The sequence below is a fragment of the Populus nigra genome, chromosome 15 (genome assembly GCF_951802175.1).
Source record: "Populus nigra chromosome 15, ddPopNigr1.1, whole genome shotgun sequence".
In the NCBI taxonomy this organism is placed as follows: domain Eukaryota; kingdom Viridiplantae; phylum Streptophyta; class Magnoliopsida; order Malpighiales; family Salicaceae; genus Populus; species Populus nigra.
In genome coordinates this window covers 632,972-655,071 of record NC_084866.1, presented here as the reverse complement: position 1 = coordinate 655,071, position 22,100 = coordinate 632,972, and the positions used below count along the sequence as shown (strand labels likewise).

Genomic DNA, 22,100 nt, shown 5'->3' with positions numbered 1-22,100 from the left:
AACAAAGAAGAAAAACATATTTAGTTATAAAGATAAATAAAGATATTAATGTTCCAAAACAGGAAAAAAAATACATTTAGAAAAAGAACCAGATTAAAAAAAAAAAAAACCTTTATTAACGTATTCATGATTTTTCATATGATCACAACCTTGGGAGTTCAGTTGTGACAGTAAAATTAAATGATACTGCACAAGCTACATGAAAAAAAAAATCGAATAAAGTAATCATCAATCTTCACAAGATAAATTTAAACAGATAAGAAATTGAACGAAGCAACTGTCCCAGGAAACTCCGTTAAGGAATGACACTGCTCATCATTGCACTTTTAGGACAAGTGTCATGCGAATTAAGGATTAGGTTTCCAGGCCAAGTGTCAGGCGTGGAAACATGGACTACTACTGAAAAGAAAATAAATCCAGGCCTCGATGAGGATTTAAGATCTTCCTATGCAACAGCAGCAGATGAAGAAATGGATCATTCTCGAGGCCATCAATATTGTTAGAAATCCTCCAGCTGAGATGGTTCAAAAAGATATGTTGCAGCTTTATCATCCAAACAGAGACAGGCAACTTACACAATAGTCGAGTTAACTCTCTGAGCTTGTTGGGAGAAGTGGTCAGTACTCACAAGGCAAAGTTCACTGCTATGAGCTTGTATAACCTGGTATCTTAACAGTGCTCTTCCAGCAGCTCAAAAAGACATCCGCTTTGTAAAAGACCAGATAGGCAGGAGATTAACAGACCAAAACTCATACTATAGGAGAAGGGGTAGAAATATCGAGAAGAGAGACGATGGACCAATGCAAACGAGGGAAAACAGAAGCTTTTTATAATGTCAGAAATTTTGATACTTCAGCAACAGCCAACCCAATCAAGGAAGAAAAAAACATTTCATTCCTGTTCCATTTGAAAGCTGATGACATGAAAGAATAAAAACAGAAGGATGACAAAAGTTATTTTAAGAAATTTTTCCTGCACCAGAAACAATTAGATCAACCAATTCATTTTTCTTCAGGTTAGTTCATTGGTGCAATAGAGTAGTGAACAAGAAGAAAAACCATTTACACATCAACTGAAAGGTAAGAGAAAGTACCTTGTGTGACCGTGGGTACCCAAAACTCAACCAATTTTGAATTTTTAATTTTTAAGAATGGGGCAACCACACAAGAGATTCCTAAGAAAACCCCAACTTCTGTGGAACAGATATAGGTACCTGCCAGAAGTGTTTGAAGCAGCTCTATCCTTCTAAGCTAACTAAATGAGATGCCATTAGTTTGAGGAAGGAGCATCACAGCTGGAGTGCAATCAAACAGAAGCACGTAGGCATTCAGTTTAGCGGGAGCCCAAACATTCATTATTGAAGATTTGAAGCAGCTCTCTATCCATCTAAGTTTAACTAAAACAAATGCCACTAGAGTTTGTGGGAGGCGCATCACAGCCGAGGTGCAATCAAACAGAAGAATGTAGGCATGCAGTTTAGCAGGGATCCCCAAATATTCAAAATAGAAGACCCCAATGCAGGGCGGCCAACAATGAAACCTCAAGTGTAGAGAAGCACAAAACCAATGAAGCAGACCCAGAAGAGACCTCAACACAAAAAAGAAAAGCATAAAGTTTTAGCACCACTCTCAGAAGCAACCTGTCTCAATAAATTCGTAATAACAACCTACAGAGCCTTCTGCTAGAAAAGCCTACAACTATCCTGCATAGCTTAAAGAAAAATAACAAACATAGTAATAAGTATGAAGAAACTTAACCAAATCCCCGAGGCTGAGGGCGCTGCCCGTTTAAAACATAGTGGTACTGAAGTCCAAACATAATAAACACACTCTAATTGCAGTATTTTCCAAGCAAAGCCAAGTCGCCTAGGCTGCAACTCTTAACTCCTGCTTCGGCGACGATCCCTGGTGCCATTTCTGTCCAAAACACAGAAACACCAACCATTAATAAATCTACAGATAAGCAACAGGGTTAAGGCCAAGGTCCTAACTATATAAACTGGGAATAATAGTTAAAAATTCACCCATTGGCATATGGGAGCTCTTCACGTCCACGGTACTGTGGTGACCTGCTATAGCTGCGCCCACGAGGTGATAGACTGCGGCGCTTGGGGGATCGTCCTTGAGGGCTGTGGCTCCTGCTCCTGGGTAATTTTTCCAAAGAAGAATTTAAAAAAGCACCAAATATAAGTCCACTTTATGAAAAGAAAAGGAATTTACAAACACACACCATGCACATATAACATACATACATCATAGATACATATGTATTGAAGGCACTATTTCAAGAATTCACCTTCGACCATAGCTTGGGCTCCTGCGATATCTAGGGCTGCGGCTACGACGTCTTCCTGCACCTCCACCTCCACCTCCACCTCCACCTCCAACACGCAAGCGGCACTCACGAGCGAAATGACCAGCCTCACCACACTCATAACACTTCAAGTCAGAACCACCAGAACGACCACGACCCCCTCCACGGCCACCGCCACCCCCACCGCCACCTCCACCTCTGGAGTTGTGAGAAAGCTCAACTCTCCAGCCATTTTTTCCTGCTCCAGAAATAATTGATTAACTAAAATGATTCAACAGCAAAATAAATCAAACTGCTTGTAAAATAACATCTGTGCAGCAAGTATCAAGATTTATCGGTGCATATAAAGAAGAAATAACCCTATCAATTATTACTAGCAACACTTTTTTTTAAGAGAAATATTGTTTTTGAAATAGTGTAAGGCAATTGAAACAATTAAATCAAGGCATCATAAAAAGAAGTTAGAAAAAGTTGAGGAGAATTAAACAGAAAGAATTTTATATTTTTTACTAAGCAATAAAACCATCATGTTTGAAAATGATAATGCATAAATTTCGACATAAATTGAGCCAAGATCATGGGGTCTTATCTTCTTGACAAAAAAATCAGGTGATGAAACTAGCTATAGTAAAGTGATAGCTTCTCAACACCTCGAATTCCATGAAACAAGGCATGCAATTAACACATCTACCAATCATCCATCTATCTATTATCAAGGGGGAGAGAAATGAGACAAATAAGATTGATACACAATGTATGCATTAATTAAGAACTACTCTGATAAAAGATAATTAGAATCCACCAGCGTGTTTTTTAGCAGGCCTCTACCAAGCCATACAGTTAAATAACCAAAAGTTCAAGCAATAAACTTACAATCAGAAAACTAAACTCCAGTAAACAAAAAAGCGTACCATCCAACTCATGAATAGCATCCTGAGCATCCCTTTTATCATCGAAATCAATAAAAGCATAACCTGGCGGCCTCCTTGCAACCCACACACTACACACAGCCCATTAACCAAATCATCATCAACACAATAACCCATACTCAAGATTCCATAAAACACAAAAAAAAGTTACGAAATCAACCTTCTTATAACACCGAATCGTCGAAACTCATCTTCAAGTTCACGCTCAGAGACTCTTGGGTCCAAGTTACCGACATAAACCCGAGACATTGTTTCTTTGACTAATTATATCTGTCAAAATAAACAAACCCGTTTCAAAAAATCTAATCTTTTTCTCTCTTTAAGCCTCGAACAGCATAAAAAAAACACTTTGAACACTTTCAAGAATCAAGAACAGCAAAGAAAAAGAAAAAGTAAAATGCAAAATTCTTGAAAAATTGTAAAAGAAAGACTTCATGTGCTGTAGATTATAAGATATTTTCGTTAAAAATTACACAAATATGAAAGAGAAGGAGAGAGATCTGAGACTGTACCTGTAGAACTTTGTAGAGAGAAACCCTAGTCGCTCTGTTTTCTCCTTCAGTGTTTTTTGGATATTTTAAGGGCTTTGAAAGATATTATTATAGCGAGTGGCAAGTTAGTGAATTTAAAAAGTCCTTCAGGTTTGGAAAGTGTATAGTTTAGTCCCTAAGGTTAGGAATTTTATGTTTGAGGATGACTTTGCACTTTGGGCCTGAAATAGGAAAAGTGAGGACGGGCTAATTTTATATTTTAGAATTTATGCCTAGTTTTATAGAAGCAGCATGCTTTCTGGTGAGCTGGATTTGATGATAAGGCTGTAATTGTAAACCAATTCATAATTCATATTATAGTTATTAAAAGTTGGGCTTATTAGTTTTGGTTGATTTAATTTTTTAAAAAAAAGAAAAGTCAATAAATCTTTTGTTGGGCTTCAAGAATCAATTTAATATTTTAATGGGGTCATATAAGCTAAATTCCTCTTTTATTTACTGTTAAACATAACCTTAAATAGGAATTTATTTGGAAACCGCGTTTTAAAAAATTTAATATTTTTTTTGTTAAAAATTAATTTTTTATATATTTTTTATCGTTTTGATGTGCTGATCTTAAAAATAAGTTTTAAAAAATAAAAAAAATTATTTTAATACATTTCAGTACGAAAAATACTTTAAAAAACAATCAGAATCACATTCTTAAATAAGTTATAGCTCCTAAGTGACCTGCTAGGGAAAGTTGAGTTTAATAATCCTAATAAAACACTTTTCAAATTATTAAATTAATGTTTAATAGTACATTTGATGGTTTGGTTAATAATTCAAATTTTGGTTGATTTTACTTTAAAAAATATTAAATTAATATTTTTAGTATTTTTTATATATTGTTGTTAAAAATAAAAAAATCTAAAATAAAAATATTTTAAATGAAAAATATTTTTTTAAAAAAAAAACTTGTATAACAATACTAAATATATATCGGATAGAATCTGTGCACCTAGTAATGGGATAATGAATTAGTTAGGAGTAAGGAAATAAAGTGTTTTAATTGTTTATCTTATTTTCAATGGTTTTCTTGTTTTTTTTATATAGTTATCTCTGTATATTTCAATATTTAATATTGAAATATTTTATAGTATAGTGCATCGCTATATTATATTAAATCATTATTTTCAATTTGAAGTTCTCAGAAGAATTTTTATTTTTTTTGCAAGAAAATATCTCTTACCAATTCATGTCATATACTATTTTTCTCTCATGATATACCATTCAAATTTATAGGAAAAGTATATGATAATGTGCAGACACGATTTTAAATTTTAAAAAAATAAAAATAAAAACTCTACATCAATACAATTTTCAAAAAAAAAAAAAACCCTTGTTAGACACTTGAAAAATAGCTTATTTTTTTTATTTTTTTTTGCCCCCCTCAAAAAAATGCTCAAACTTTATTATTTCATGGAACTAAAATGTACACGTTTGGGTGTGGTTGGGATTAATTGTTTTTTAAAGTGTTTTTTATTTATAAAAGTATTAAAATAATATTTTTTTTATTTTTAAAAATTATTTTTGATATTAACACATCAAAATAATTTGAAAACACCAAAAAAATATAATTTAAAGTAAAAAAAATTTAATTTTTTTTAAAAATACTTTTAAAATACAAAAATAAATATGCTTTTTACCGATAAAAAGATTTTTTTATTTTTTTTTGTCTCTGTTCTGTGCAAATTTTTTAAAATAATACTAGCTTCTTACCTGTGTTACGTTAGGAGGGGGATTTTAAATTAATTTATAACACGAGAGAAACAAATAACTGTTTTATAGATATGTTTTCATGTATTATAACTTTTTTAATTGAGAAATTATTTATACATTATAAATTAAATTAAAAATATATGAATTGGTAAATAAAAAAGTTCTTAAGGTTAATTAAATATGGAAGCTAATATTTCTAGTAAAAAAAACTGGTTATTGTTTTTATCTATTTATTGTGGGGGCTGATTATTGTTACTAAATACAAAAGATTTTTATTTTTTTGAATGAGTCATACAAATACATCTAATTTATATAAAATAAAAAATAAAAAATTGAAAACAGATTATACTAATCCCTTCCAAGTATTATTAAACTAAAAAAAATATTTTTTTTTTAAATCAATATTCAAAATAAAGTTAAGACAAATATTTAAAAAAAAATAAAAGTGAGGGCATTAATTAATATTTAAATATAAAAAATAATGTAAAGAAAAGAAAAACCACAAAAAAAGCTAGGCAATGATGGGTGTGGTAGGCTAGGTTCATGTGCCTAGCGCCCTCGAGCCTGGCAATTTTTTTTTTTTTTTTTGCAAGAGTTCGCTCCAATTTTTTTTTAAACAAGTTTTCAGTCACTGCAAAATCCAAGTCTTTTTTTTTTATTTAGAAACTCATTTAAAACTTATTTTGATCAATAAACGCTCATAAATAGCCTCCAATCACCCAAAATATTAATAAAAAAAATAAACAGACATTGATCAATGTTTTTTGGACATGATTATATGGAAAAAAACCATCTTCACCCAACTTCTCTTGAGAAGACAAATCTATCAACACAAAAACTATCTTTTTTTCATGGCAGAATGTCACCATTAAACAAAACTCTGTGTGTGTGTTTGAATAATATCTTAGGACAGTAAATAAATATCAATTTACTTGCAAAAGGTTCACGAACACTTGAAATGGTTTATTACAATGTGAATGATGTCCTCTTCGTTTATGAAGTAACAAAATGAAATAACTTCTTACGTTATAATTGCAATTGCTCATTTTGTAATTTCCGTTCTTATGAAATGATTAGTTATATAACAAGAGAAATTAAATGAACTCTTACGTCATAATAGGTAAATATATTTCATAGTTTGTAAAGAAATCATTAAAAAAAATAAAATAGATGAAGGTTATCTCATTTACACAAATTCATTATACTATGAACAGAAATAAAGTAATGATGATTTTACTACTCTAAAGACAATAATTAAATTGACTATTGAGAGTAATACAATCTTTTTATAAAGTTTATTAGTCATTGATTATTAGATTGATTGAAGTTATCTCAGTTTTTTTATACTCGTAAAGTATAGTAAAATAACTAAATTACTTTTAAAAACAAAGTCTACTTAACTGGCATCTAGAGGATTTTTTATATTTTTAATTTTTTAAAATATAGTAAAATGACTAAATTATCCTTAAAAACAAAATCTCTTTAATTGGCATCCAAAGGCTTTTTTATATTTTCATCCTTATTATTTTTTGTTATAATCAAGTTGATTGAGGAGAAATATGATATTTTAATAAATATAAAATATTATTTAGAAATCAAAATTATCTAGCACATTGCACGCGACAACACGTCAATACTCTTGTTCAGACAACATGTGTAACTTATTTCTATGCTGAAGTCAGCTTCCCTTAACATCGTTGAAAATGTCTCGGTGGAAACTTCCTCCCTAGACATCACGTGTAACTTATTGACTTTCGTTTGGTGCCGTCAACCTTTTTTTTTTTTCTTTTTTTCTTTTTTTCTTTTTTGCTTCTTTTCTCTCTTTTCTTTGAGTTTTGCACCTAACCGTTCAAAGTCTTAAAGCAACCCTTCAATTTATTTTTTCTTCAAGTTGGTCCCTATTTTTTTATTACTATTTGTTTTATTTAAAATAATTCATATAACTAGAGTTTTTTTCAATTTCATCCTTTGGTTTTCTCATTTGTCAGATTTGGTCCTTATTCTTTTGATTGCTATTTATTTTATTTAAAATAATTTTAAAATTTATTTGTTTACAATTTCATCCTTCATTAACTTTTTTTCTATCAAATTAGATCCTCATTCTTTTATTTTTATTTTTTTTATTATGATAAAAATTTTAAATTGAGATTTTTTTTATTTAATCCTTTAACATTAAATTGGTTAAGAATTGAGCTTCTTGATTGAGCTAAGTTTAGAATTTCACGGGTTGTGAATTTAAAAGATTAACTCAGGTTTAGGAGATTTGTATGAGTTTGCTTTTTAAAAAAAAAACTCATGTTTCTTCAGTTTTATCTTTCAACATTTATCTAATTGGAGATTGAGTTCAATTATTCTTTATCTATATAATTTTTTACTAATTCTGAAAATAACTCGAGTTATCTTAGGTCTTTTTATTTATTATTATTTGTTAAATTTAGCTATTTTATCATATTATTAAAAACCAAATCTTGAATTTTTCTTGCTTTTTTAAAAACAATAAATAATTTGTTATTTGCTTGCCGCATGGAGAACGAAAGGAAATAACGAAGGAAGCTAACAAGCAAATTTCTGCCTCCCTTAATTAGCATATGCTCTACTAATTAACATCGACGAAGTTGGTCAATGAGCTTGCTCAGGGTATCATGCGACGACCCATCTTTTTGCACCGCCCTCCTAGCCACCCTGCCTAAGGGCTCTGCTCTCTCCCGTGCACTCCTTCCCTTTTGTCCTCCCATCAACTCCTTCACACCTTCACTAATAGCTTGCCTTGAAACAAGGATTTCAGAGCCTTGATTTTGCACCTTTTTGATACTAGTCCCGGCTCCAAGTCCATCCACTATAAGCTTTGCATTCAAAGATTGTTCAGCCATCATGGGCCAAGCCAGAATCGGCACACCAGCTGCTACACTCTCTAGGACCGAATTCCAACCACAGTGACTCAAGAACCCGCCTGTTGCACGATGAGATAGTATTTGGCGTTGATCAACCCATTCTTTTACAATCAAACCTCTACCTTTTATTTTCTCTTCCACGCCACCAGGTAAAGACCATGACTTTGAACGTACAACCCATAAGAATGGAAAGCCTGACTCCTCCAAGCCAAAGGCTACCTCATCAAGCTGAGAATCTGATACAGCAGCTTGAGTACCAAATGAAACATAGATCACAGAATCTGGTGTGATTTGCTCATCAAGCCATTGTGTTGACATGGAGGAAATTTGACTTTGGTTAATGGATTTCTCAAGACCCTCCATTTCGTCATACAAAAATAAAGGGCCTAGACACCAAGCCTTAGCCCCATTCATGTAAAAAGACTCAAAAGATGGGATATGATTCTCTTCTAACTCTTTAAAGCTATTAACAATGATTCCCCAACTCTTTGCATCATCCTCACCCACCTCTCCAATGAATTTAGACATGGGATCATCATGGTTTGATGAGTTCACGGTTTCTGCAGGCAAGTCTGCTTTAGTTAAAGTGAAGGGAAGTCTCATACCAGGCAGGTCAACAGGATCAAACATAGACAATGAATCTATTTGGGGTGCATGTACCCAAGATGATTTGCTAATGGCCATTGATAGAACACCCATGCCATGAAAGGCTAACCTAGGGACACCTAATGCTTGACATGAAGCAAGTGACCAGCCTAGAAAGAAATCAGAAATAACACATAAAGGAGGGGTGTTGGATTTTATCATTGTTTCAAGTACCTGTTCAAATGGCTTTTGCAGTTCTTTGGTGGCTTGAAGAAAAGGAAGGAGAAATTCCATTGAAGGAAGTTGAGATGTGTTCTCACAACCTTTTGGGAGGCCATCAATGGTGGGGAATGGGATTTCATGGAGATTGATATCAGGGTGATTAGTAACATACTTGGCCATTGAGTTAGCATTTGACGGGGTGGTGATGACGGTCACTTTGATTTGTTGATGTGAAAGAGCTTTTGATAGGTCGAGTAATGGAAGAGTATGGCCTTGAGCCATGAAAGGAAAGATAACAACATGGGATGATGAAGAAGAAGGCATGGTATGACTCTTGCTCTTGCTTTCTCAATTTGTGCATGGCCCTCGTTGATGCAAACTATGGGTGCTTATAAAGGAGAAAATTCTAATAATACTAAATAGAAAAAATTAACTAGAAAGAATATTTCCTTCAAATAGAAAAAAACTAGGAAAACATTATAATCTTTGAACTCTAATATCAATTGACTCAAGCAAAAGCGAAGAATAAGATGTTTGTTATAAGTCAACACTCTTAAAAACTGAGAATATCATATATATATATATATATATATATATATAGAAAAACTTTTAAAATATTTAATTTTATTTTTAATATCTTCACTTTTCAAAAAAAAACCATTCCACCCCTATATGTATAGAAAAACTATAAAACCCTAATAATAGTAAATGGAAAAAACAAATTAGGAAGAATATCCCTTAAATATAAATAAATTAGAAAAATATTTTTTTCAGGACGTGTTTGTTAAAATAATTAAGATGAAATATAAAAAAATACTAGAATTCTGAATGATCTGTGTATTATAAGTGCGTAGTCTTAATCTAAATACAAATAAAATATATATAGGTTAAACTAAAAGTATTATTTTATCCTTACTAAATAAGACTACATCAATATTATTTAAAAGTGTTCACTTTTAAAAATGATGAATTTTCTTGTTTATTTTTCAATAATTTTTATATGCACATGATCAATTAAAAACAGAACATTAATTTTACTAGTTGATTTTTAATTAGTTTTTTAGGGGTTTTTTTTGCAGTTTATAATTAATTAAAATAGAAGGTGGTAACAATCTCTTCATCTTGCATCACAACTCATCATTAACTTTGAATTAAACGTCTTATTTATTGATTGGTTAATGGGGCATTCAATTACTGGTCGTGACCACAGCCTGCATTAATTACTACTAAAAACAAAATAAGGGTCTTGTGAATATAAACTAAGAACGATTTTTTTCTGCCTCGTCAATTAATGTTGCTGACTAATTGGTCATGTTTGGATTTATAGCCAAGTGTAAAGACTAGGTTGAACAAGGTGAACTGGATGATGAAATTGAGGACCCCAGGCTGACTTTCAATGAGCAACAATCTCCTAATTGATTTTGTAAGTGGTTTATTACACTAATTAATCTAGCTAATTGTCTGGATCATTAACTCTTATCTGTTAATTACATGAATGAAGGCATGCATAATTCCACGTCATTTCTAGACAAGTCCACCACTTTGCACAATTTGTAGTCTGTCGGTAAATTCATCATTAATAACTTTAATAATAGCTTTACAAATAGAACATATAAAAATGGTGGTCTTAAAGGACAAGTAAATGGTTACAAATTTAGAAGGGACATTAACCTTGATGATCTCGCACATTAATTAACATAGTAATTGGGTTTAATTCGTCATACGATGTAAAAGCTGTAAACTGTGAAGAGAAGCTTGGCCGACAAGATGTTGGCACAAGAGGAACATCGAGTATGATGAAATTGAGGAACATATCATGGCAACATGCAATGAACAAATTAAATAAAAGAATCATCCCGTTCGATGATGCTTAATTATTGATACTCTCAAAAATATATAATAGAAAATCCAATGGGAATCAATTCCTTTGGTATCATTTTTTTTTATTAAATTATTTTTTTAATTACTCAAGTATATATAATTGTTTCGTTTTTCTTTTTTGAAAAGCTTTTTTTTTTTAATTTATAGGTTCTGTTTGTTTTTGTGTTTTAAAAATATTTTTTAAAAAAATTAAATTTTTTTTATTTTTTTCTTTGTTTCAAATTAATATTTTTTTAGTATTTTTAGATCATTTTGATGTACTGATATCAAAAATAATTTTTTTAAAAAAGAAAAAATAATTTTAATATATTTTTAAATAAAAAACAACCATAAGATGAATATAAAAATAACTGATATTTTCAAATTGCAGAACATGTAAAATTGAAGAGAATAATAGAGAATGTAATAATTATTTCAACCAACCACACATGCTCGAGTCGAGTTAGGCTGATGTTTTCTTTCATATAAAATAATTATAGAGTTATAAAAGATTATTTTTTTGTCAACCTACTTTGAGGTTGGGGTTGAATTTATAATTCTTTGTCCTATAAAGAATTATTTTTGCCAGCCTATTTTTTTATTTAGTCCATGAAAAAAATAATTTAATCAGTTTTTTTAGAATAGTTTTTCCAGATCAAAAACATCGAATTTAAAGTCAAAATTGACATGCTTAATTCTTGTTTTATAGAGGGTAATCAAAATTGATAATAGAAGAAATTAGTTCTAGTAGATATAAAAATCAATTCTATATCAGTTTTGGTTCAGAAATTCATTATAAAAAAAGAAATTCATTATAAAAAGGGGATTGAATGAAGAGTTTTGGGCAATAATTTTTCCTCACTTCAATTTTCAATATTTTTTCCTCTAGTTTTAGCTCTGTTTTAAGCTTTATTTTTCCTTGATATCTAAAGCTTAGATTTGATCTTTGTAAAGAGATACTTGAATTAATTTTTTAAAAAAATCTTACGAGGCATATTATAAATATTTTATTTGCATTAAATAAAAAAAATAAAATTTTAAAAATAAATGATTGATTCTCTATAACAATAAAATCTCAACTTGATCAAATTCTAACAACAAGTATATACCTTTTATATTTTTAGTTTAAGTTTTATACATTATAACTTTAGTATGGATGCTAAGATTTTTGTTTATATCTCTTTTGCAAATTTGGATAGATACCTTATCTTCGTACTAATATATCTAATTTGATATTTATTGTAAATTTACTTTGAATAATATAAAAATTACATGGTTAATTATAAATTAAATATTCTAATTAGTCTAATATCTTGGACAACACTTGCACGATATCTTAATTTAGATTTGAGCCTAAGACAATGATTTTGAGAATGAATCTACTTGCTCATCGACTATTTTGTGACAGTTATCATTTACATTTCCAATAAAAGCCGTGTAAAGAGTTTGGTAATGGAGAATTTGTTCGAGAAATCAACAATTCAATCCGACATGACAAAGAAATCACATGACCAAATTAATCTTATAATATAAACACCCTCGTAATAGTCATTTGTTGCACCGAATGTTGGCAGCAAGGAGGAGACTGGTGTGCCAGGCAACTCTTCTCTTGTCAAAGTGAAGGGAAGTGTCATGCCATGAAGGTCTCAAGGATCAAACATTTGACATTGATTTTAGTTGTGGTGAATGAACCCAAGAGGACCTTCCAAAGGCCATAGATAAACGCTTTTTTCTTCGACTTAAATCAATTTCCCTTACAATGAGCTAGAAATTTATGTCAATTTGAAGTACGAGGAGATGATTAGACAAACATCTCGCATGTATATATATATATATATATATATATATATATATATATATATATATATGATAACATTATGCATATATACTACATAGAGACACGAAGTTGATCAATGAGCTTGTTCAGGGTGTCATGAGACGACCCACCTTTTTGCACTGCCCTTCTAGCCACCCTGCCCAAGGCTTGCGCTCTCTCCTTTGCAATCCTTCCCTTTGATCCTCCCATCAACTCCTCCACACCTTCACATATAGCTTGCCTTGAAACAAGAATTTTAGAGACTTGATTTTGCACCCCTTCGACACTAAGCCCGGCTCCAAGTCCATCCACTATAAATTTAGCATTCAGTGATTGTTCAGCTATCATTGGCCAAGCAAGAATTGGCACACCAGCTGATACACTCTCTAGCACTGAATTCCAACCACAATGACTCAAGAACCCACCTATTGCACGATGAGATAGTATTTGGCGTTGATTGACCCATTCTCTTACAATCAAACCCCTATTTTTTATTCTCTCTTCCAAGCCAGTAGGTAAAGACCATGTCTTTGATCTTACCACCCATAAGAAAGGAGATCCTGACTCCTCCAAGGCAAAAGCCACTTCATCAAGCTGGGAATCTGATACATCAGCTTGTGTACCAAATGAAACATAAATCACAGAATCTGGTGTGACTTGCTCAGTCAGCCATTGTGTTAAAGTACAGGAATGGTCTTGGTTGGTGGATTTATCGCTTCCCATTTTTTCATACAAACATAGAGGGCCTAAACACCAAGCCTTAGCCCCATTGATGTAGAAAGATTCAAAAGCTTGGATGTGACTCTTTTCTAGCTCTTCAAAGCTATTAACAATAACTCCCCAACTCTTTACATCAGCCTCTCCTACTTCTTGTATGAACTGGTAAAATTTGTCATCATGTTCTGGTAAGTTGGTCGACCCTGGCAAGTCTTCTCTAGTCAAAGTGAAGGGGAGTTTCATGCCAGGGAGGTCTAAAGGATCAAACATTGACACTGATTCCAGTTGTGGTGCATGAAACCAACTAGATTTGATGATGGCCATTGATAGAATACCCAGGCCATGAAAGACTAGCCTAGGGACACCAACTGCTTGGCATGAAGCAAGTGTCCAGCCAAGAAAAAAATCTGAAATGACACATATAGGAGGGGTTTTGGATTCCAACATGGTTTGTAGGACTTGCTCGAAGGGCTTTTGGAGTTGTTTGGTGGCATGGAGAAAAGGAAGGTGAAATTCCATTGAAGGTAGTTGAGAGGTGTTTTCACAATCCTTAGGTAGGCCATCAATAGTGGGGAATGGGATTTCAACGAGACTGATTTTGGGGTGATTAGCAATGGTTTTGGCTATTGATGTCGCATTTGACGGGGTGGTGATGATGGTCACCATGATTTGTTGACGTGAAAGAGCTTTTGATAGGTAGAGTAATGGAAGAGTATGGCCTTGAGCCATGAAAGGAAAGATAACAACACGGGATGACGAAGGAGAAGACATGGTAGGACTCTTACTCTCGCTGCAAACTATTTCCGTTTGTGTTCCTTGGTGTAGAATCGGCATTTATATAGACAAAATTCTATATTACTTGTATTTGCTGTCCTTATGTTTTTTTTTTTTATCTACGTCAAGTGTGTGTTTTGTACAACTTCTTGTATCGAATTAATTGCCTTAATCAAAGGGTTATTGATCAATTTATTTTTTTGTGATGCATGCAACAACCGAATAAATCAATTCAATGGTGGTTACAAACAAAATAAATTAAGGTCTTACAAGACATTTAATTTGGGGATTTATAATTATTCTCCCTTAAATTCCTGCTGCCCAGCACATGGTAACATGGGGTAGCTAGCTAAGAAAATCCTTGTTTTAATCAATCCTAAAACAATTATCGAGGTTTTAGTACTGTAAGAAGTGAATTGTAAAGACAAATTAAGTTGACCAAGATGCAACCTCCACACATATTTTAATTAGAAGCTTTAAATGAATGCATGCATGGACAACGTAATTGGGGAAGAATCCACAAAATAAAACACCCGGCACCATCTTCCACCGATCTTGTTTGAGGAGGTGTTTGAAAATATAATAATAATTGTTTTTTTAAGTATTTTTTATTTAAAAATATATTAAAATAATTTTTTTTAATTTTTAAAAAATTAATTTTAATATCAACATATTAAAATGATCTGAAAATATCAAAAAATAATTAATTTAAAATAAATAAAAAAATTAATTTTTTTTAAAAACATTTTTAAAACTCAAAAATAAATAGTAACTCTTAAATCATGTTTACTATAGGCATGGTCAAATTTTGATTTTGTTCGGGCATTCCACCATCTAAGAATTAGGATGCTTTAATTGGATTTCTCCAAAAAAAAATTATAAAAAATCAAATCTAAAACAAGAACTCTGTTAGATGGATTATATTTTCAAAAAAAATCATATAACTAAACCGATACATTATACTTATTTATTTATTTTAATTAACTAAATAAAACCAAAGTTTATTTAACAAAATACTTCCAAGGACGGATAGAAATTGATAATAGAGAAATAGAATTCTTCTTTTTCATTGGCATGTGTCAAGAAGGGCTAAAATTGGCACCAATGTCGTCTCATTCTACCTAAGGGCAACAAGGCACTCCCATGCTTTCACTTGTCCTAAAATATTTATCATTTTCTAAATGTTTTAAATATTTCATTTTGGTTTATTTATTTTTTCAATTTTTCGAAAAAAAAAATTCCCTTTCCAAAATGGAATAGCCGCCCTCCTCTCTACCCAGCTAGCTCAGGCACAATGGGCACAGAAACAATATGGGCCCTGACGTTTGTCTATTCCATCCGAGAGAACAAACTCATTTGGGCCCTGAAATTGGTTTATTTTTCAGGCTTTGTAACTGTTATCTCGATCCAACTTAAATTAATTCTACTAATATTATTTTAATATTTATTAATGGTTTCGATATATTGATGTATAAAATTAAAAAAAAAACATATTCTAATATATTTTTAATTAAAAAATGCACGGCACCGTATTATTAAACAACACTTCAGCTGCAATCTTAGACCCTGAAATGTGATTAAGAAACCAAACCATGTTTTCAATGTTGCTGACTGGAAGGCCTAACGTTGATTGGTGCGAATCGCACGAGGTCGAAACATTTAGGACTAATGTGGAAGGTACATTGAATTTAGCAGATGTTTGCGAGCAGCATAATCTCTTGGTGATGAATTTCGCGACTGGCTGCATATTAATTTGAGTATGATCAAGATCATCAAGAATGATCAGGATCAATTGGGTTCATAGAGGAGGATAAACCAAACTTCACAGGCTCTTTCTGCTCCAAATCCAAGGCCATGGTAACAAATACATAACCCTTTCAGTGTCTTCCATATATGCTAACTTAAATCTTAGGTCAAGCACTACTGTGAAACGATAAGTAATGCAATGTTCAGTGTGCAGGTGGAGGAACTGCTTCTGAAGAATTTGAGAATGTCTGCACACTGCGAGTTCGGATGCCAATATCGTCCGATCTCAGCAATCCTAGAAATTTCATGGCGAAAATCTCCCGGTACAACAAATGGAACAATTCTGGTGTAGAAGAACAGGCCAACAAGAAGACTTAAAACATTAAAGCTGAAGAATGAGTTCCCTGAAATGTTATCAATTCTGGTGTATGCAAGCCTTAAAACATTGAAGCAGTTGCAGTTAGAGAATTAAGAAGCTGTCATCAGCTTATGTACGTTCCTTGCGGTTCTCAGTTTGGGCTGGAATAGCCGAGTTAATTAGCTAGCTATCATTTATCAATCAAATTTAAATCAGTCAATATCTTTTTCAATTCAATTAAAACTCGTTCCAAATTAATTAGCTGGCTAGGACTTACTAACTATGATTGTAACCTGCAATGCTTCCCTGTTGATTTTGTGATTTTTCTTGAACTATTGATTGTTTGCTAGCTACATCATCATTTTCTGAGCATAACTTGCTGTAGTAGTTGTTACTGCTCTGAAATTTTAAAATATTTTATGAACATGAACATGGTTAAATGTGTTATTTTATGAACATGAACTAGATTCATGTTTACTTGAATTATGATCAATGGACCGGTGGTGCACGAGTCAGGAATAATTATTGTTTTTGAAAGTATGTTTTATTTATAAATATATCAAAATAATATATATTTTTTATTTTTAAAAATTTATTTTTAACATAAAATATCAAAATATTTAATAAATACATAAAAAATTAAAATATATTTTTAAAACTCATGTTGAAACGCCCCCACACCCTCCAAGTGTTTGATCTATTAAACTCTTGTTTGATATTATATTTTAAACAGACATCAGGTAAATTTTGAAAAATAAATTGTTTTATATTATTAAATTATTTTGATATGTTAATATTAAAAATAATTTTTAAAAATATTATTTTAATATAATTTTAAATAAAAATATTTTAAAAAACAATCATTACCGTACTTTTTTTCTATAATAATTTCTTGAAAAATGTGTGCTAAGGCCACTGCCAATATTTGAATCCTATGCCAGATTTGTCAGCACTACTCTCAATTCGTGGATGTCATCGTTTCTTCCACCAAGGAAAAAAAAAAAACTATAGATGGAAGATGAGTCATTTTTTGTTTGATCGTTGTCGTTCTCACTGGAATCATCCAGTTTCTGCTTTGCATTTTCACCAAGTATCTTATTGGTTTCAAAATTTGTTGAAAAAAAATTATTTATAAGGCAGTATAAATCATGTTTTTTTTAAAAAAAATATTATTAAAATTTAATATAATTTATATGTTTTGAATCGTTTTAATGTATTGATATCAAAAATAATTTTTAAAAAATAAAAAATATTATTAACATGCATTTCAGTATAAAAAATTAATTAAAAAACAATTATCAGAAAACTAATCCTTCTAATACTTAATTTCCTCGGTGAATATGGAAGTAGAAAGATTCTGGACAAGAATCTGCGAGAGGAATCAATATTTCTTAAGAAACACAAGATAAATAAATAAAAATAAACATTTTGGTTTTTCTTTCTTTTCCCTCGTTAGTTTGATTCTTCTCCAAACATATATATATATATATATATATATATATATATATATATATATATATATATATATATATATATAAAAGAATTAAGATGAAAGGGGTGAATATATTCTTCTCCAAACATGGTAAAGCAAGATTAAATATTGTTTCTTAATAAATAAATATAGTACTGATCGAGTCCTTTTCATCACCTTGAAGATTGTATGAATCTTGTTGGCCTTCATAACATAGCATGAAATTAATGGCGAGGCTGCGATTTAACATGTTCTTTGTCTAGTTTGAGAGAAAGATTAGGGACGGGTCTACAAATATATTTAAATATGCCAAGATGCATCTCCTTTAGGACAATAAAATAAATATTTCAATATATATTATTTTATCATCCGTGGGACCCTTGGAGTCGTGAAATCACTTGAAAATATTTAACGTGCTCTTTTGGGTGATTCGATCCATAAGCCATTATCGAGATAGTGCATGGTGCTAATTGATGGTGACAGAATCGTGTCCTTGTTGTGTTCTCAAGCTTTTGATTTTTTTTATTTAATATGAATATCTTAATTAATTTTATAAATTTTAATAATTATATAAATTTTAAATAATTCTAAAAAACTTGAATTCATAATTCGGACTCGTAACTATTGAAATGATATCTTTTTTATTTAATTAATGGTGGAATGCATGATGACAACTAAAACACATGGTAATTGCTCATAAAGAACAACTTCCACATGGAAACAAAATGGACTGATATTAAACCCGACCTTTTCTAATTGGATAGTATGAAAGGTGGAAATTAATTTCATTGGATTTTGTTAGCTATTTAAGATGGGTTTGTTAAAATCTTTTGAGTAAATTATGGATCACGCTGAAAAATCTTGAGTTATAAGCACTGAAAAGAAATATTTTTTAAAATGCTGAAGGACTAAAACTAGATAGTTTTAGATTTTTTTTATTTTTAATATCTCACAATTAACCCGATCCAGTTAAGTTTAGATTGAGTGATCAACCGAGTCAATTGGGTGATATTAAAGCCAACTATGTCTGAGTGAGTCTGGTCCTTAATTGGTTTAATGTTAAATACCTCCCAAGTTAAGGGTAATTGAGTTTCTAATCAATCCATCATATTGGAAAACTTGAGGGACTTAAATTGACTTATCCTCTCCTATCCTAACCAATCACGTTTCGAGACGTGGATGATACGCATCAACACATGGCAAATTCCTTGGAGCACAAAAGGCCAAATAGTAAAAGATTTGTTCTTTAGACAGAATCTCAACCCCCCCAATGTGTCAAGGATATCAGCTGAGTACAAATTGACCATGAAAAAGGAGCAAGGACTTGCAAGATTATTATATCTTCTTTTTTAGTTAATTACAATTTAGTCCCTATAATTTATCAAAACAGATTAATTAGTCCTTGTTGTCACATAAACTACATGTTTAGTCCTTATATTTCTAAATCCATCTCTAACTTAATCAATTCCATCTATAATAATTTTAAACAAAAAAAATAGTTTTAGTCACAAAGCGACGCAGCTTTCTTAAATTAATGAATATAAAATAAAATGCATGGAGAGTCTTTAATGATGGATGGACAAAACGATGTCGTAGTTGAAAATGTCGCTGCAACTTGGATGTAATCAAGCAAAAGTGAAGTCCCATCCACGTGATCATGTTTTCTTTTTATGGTAACTAAAATGGTGTGTGTGTTAGTGTGTGATTTAGGGTAAATTAAACTAAGTAAATCTCATGTTTATAAACTTGATTCATGCACGGATTACAAGTTAGACATTTATATAAGATTTATAAGGTATAGTAAATCTCATCTTTATAATAATAGTTTAGATTGCGAGAGTTATATAAGTTGATTTGGATTAATTAAAACAATTTTATTTAAAATAAAAGTTAAGAAATGTACTTATTTTAGAAAAAAACAAAAACAAATTTTTTTTTTTAATCATCCCGTTAGTGGGAGGGCCTATCATTTTCTTTTTGAAGTAGAAAATCAATCTCCCCACTATCTCACTTGTGGTGGTGACTGCCAAGTTTGAATTGTACAAAACTACTTTGATTTTTCAGCTATAACATTTCAAATTGATCTCTATGATTAAGCCTGCCTCCAAGAAAGTCATGGCGCCATCTCATCATATTATCCATCTAATTAATCCATGGTGTTTTAAAGAACAAATAAATATTTGATTGGCTAAAAAAACAATAACAATATATATATATAATTTTAAGGTTGTAGTTCAATTGGTCAGATTCTAGATTTACTTATTGAAGATCATTAATTCGAGTCCCACAAACCTCAAGGTCAATAGAGGCTTACATGGTCGTTAACTTCAGGGCTCGGGGGATTAGTCGAGGTACACCCGAACACTCACATTAATTAAAAAAAGATAAATATATAAAATAAATATATAATTCAAAAGGAAAAATATATTTCTTTTTATTTATATTATCTTTATTTTTTTTTGTCTTGAAACACAAACAAACAATGTTTTTTTATATCTTGAAATGCGAGCCAAACCCTACATTAATTTGATTTTGGTTTGGTGGGTTTAGTTATGCTTTATCAAAGAATACATGCATGCAAAGTCTAGGTGTTAAATAGTCCATAAATGATAAAAGCATGGCGACAACACCATCCATCATGTGAATTCAACTGGCAAGTGGCAGACCTCATCCATTGAATATTATTAAGACATCACATGGTCCTTTTATGGGAATATTCTCACCTTAAAAATCATCTCTTACTTCCTCCTCAGATCCACCTGAACCAAAGAAAACCTAAACCTCTCCACTGGATATCTTGTCTCTTGTCCTAGCTAGAGATGGAATATTCCAGCCACCACTTTGATGTTATCGTTGTCGGTGCCGGCATTATGGGCAGCTCCACTGCATATCAACTAGCAAAAAGAGGTCAGAAAACGCTCTTGCTGGAGCAATTTGATTTCTTGCACCACCGTGGATCCTCACATGGGGAGTCACGTACTATACGGGCAACTTACCCGGAAGACTACTACTGTGACATGGTCATGGAATCCTCGCAAAGTTGGGAGCAGGCCCAGTCAGAAATTGGCTACAAGGTTTATTTCAAAGCCCAGCAATTTGATATGGGCCCCTCCGATAACAAGAGTCTCCTATCGGTTATCTCTAGCTGTGAGAGGAAGTCCCTCCCTCATCAGGTCCTGGACGGACAACAAGTGGCTGACCGATTCTCCGGTAGGATTAACATACCGGAGAGTTGGGTTGGGGTGTTAACTGAAGTCGGTGGGGTTATAAAGCCCACCAAGGCAGTGTCCATGTTTCAAGCATTGGCATTTCAGAAGGGTGCAGTTTTGAGGGACAACATGGAGGTGAAAAACATAGTTAAAGACGAGGCAAGAGGAGGGGTAAATGTGGTGGTTGCCAATGGCGAAGAGTATTGGGGTAAGAAATGTGTCGTTACTGCTGGGGCTTGGATGGGCAAGTTGGTTAAAACGGTTAGCGGGCTTGAATTGCCTATACAAGCCTTGGAGACTACAGTGTGTTATTGGAGGATCAGGGAGGGGCACGAGGCAAAGTTCGCCATTGGAAGTGATTTCCCTACGTTTGCAAGCTATGGCGAGCCTTACATTTACGGCACGCCGTCGTTGGAGTTTCCGGGACTGATCAAGATTGCTGTGCATGGAGGGTACACTTGTGACCCTGACAAGAGGCCGTGGGGTCCTGGGATTTCATCGGATTCCATGAAGGAATGGATCGAGGGGAGGTTCTCAGGCTTGGTTGATTATGGCGGGCCTGTAGCTACTCAATTGTGCATGTACTCAATGACCCCAGATGGGGATTTTGTGATTGATTTTCTTGGTGGGGAGTTTGGGAAGGATGTGGTGGTGGGTGGTGGGTTTTCAGGTCATGGGTTCAAGATGGCTCCAGTCGTGGGGAGGATTTTGGCTGACCTTGCGCTTAGCGGGGAGGCCAAGGGTGTGGACCTGAAACACTTCAGGATACAGAGGTTTCAAGAGAATCCTAAAGGCAACGTGAAAGATTATGAAGATCAAGTCACTCTTCTCCAAATCACAAGTAGATGAGTAGCCCATTTGCCTGTCCATGTAGCAAGACTAGACCTTTTAGTGGCCATTTGTATCTTATCTTTAGTAGTTTATCTTTAGTGGTTTAGCTCTCTCTATCTCTCTCTC

The 22,100-nt window shown here is 32.3% G+C and overlaps 4 protein-coding genes across 4 annotated transcripts; 1 reads left to right on the top strand and 3 right to left on the bottom strand.

Annotated features, from left to right (window-relative positions):
- Positions 1-200: 200 nt before the first annotated feature.
- LOC133674517 (serine/arginine-rich splicing factor RSZ22A-like) lies at positions 201-3,907 on the bottom strand. The gene is made up of 6 exons (XM_062095669.1): positions 3,755-3,907; positions 3,403-3,512; positions 3,225-3,313; positions 2,296-2,551; positions 2,024-2,143; positions 201-1,916 (listed from the first exon to the last, which is right to left on the bottom strand). Exons 2-6 carry the CDS (start codon positions 3,489-3,491, stop codon positions 1,880-1,882), a joined length of 591 nt encoding a protein of 196 aa, XP_061951653.1. The 5' UTR covers positions 3,492-3,512; positions 3,755-3,907; the 3' UTR covers positions 201-1,879.
- A 4,167-nt stretch (positions 3,908-8,074) lies between these two features.
- LOC133674640 (probable UDP-glucosyl transferase 73B6) lies at positions 8,075-9,516 on the bottom strand. The gene has a single exon (XM_062095855.1). It carries the CDS (start codon positions 9,514-9,516, stop codon positions 8,095-8,097), a length of 1,422 nt encoding a protein of 473 aa, XP_061951839.1. The 3' UTR covers positions 8,075-8,094.
- Positions 9,517-12,896: 3,380 nt separating this feature from the next.
- On the bottom strand, positions 12,897-14,434 carry LOC133674141 (probable UDP-glucosyl transferase 73B6). The gene has a single exon (XM_062095140.1). The coding sequence runs from the start codon at positions 14,417-14,419 to the stop codon at positions 12,941-12,943; it is 1,479 nt and encodes a 492-aa protein (XP_061951124.1). The 5' UTR covers positions 14,420-14,434; the 3' UTR covers positions 12,897-12,940.
- A 6,096-nt stretch (positions 14,435-20,530) lies between these two features.
- Positions 20,531-22,080, top strand: LOC133674430 (probable sarcosine oxidase). Its single transcript, XM_062095527.1, has one exon. The coding sequence runs from the start codon at positions 20,754-20,756 to the stop codon at positions 21,990-21,992; it is 1,239 nt and encodes a 412-aa protein (XP_061951511.1). The 5' UTR covers positions 20,531-20,753; the 3' UTR covers positions 21,993-22,080.
- Positions 22,081-22,100: the final 20 nt, after the last annotated feature.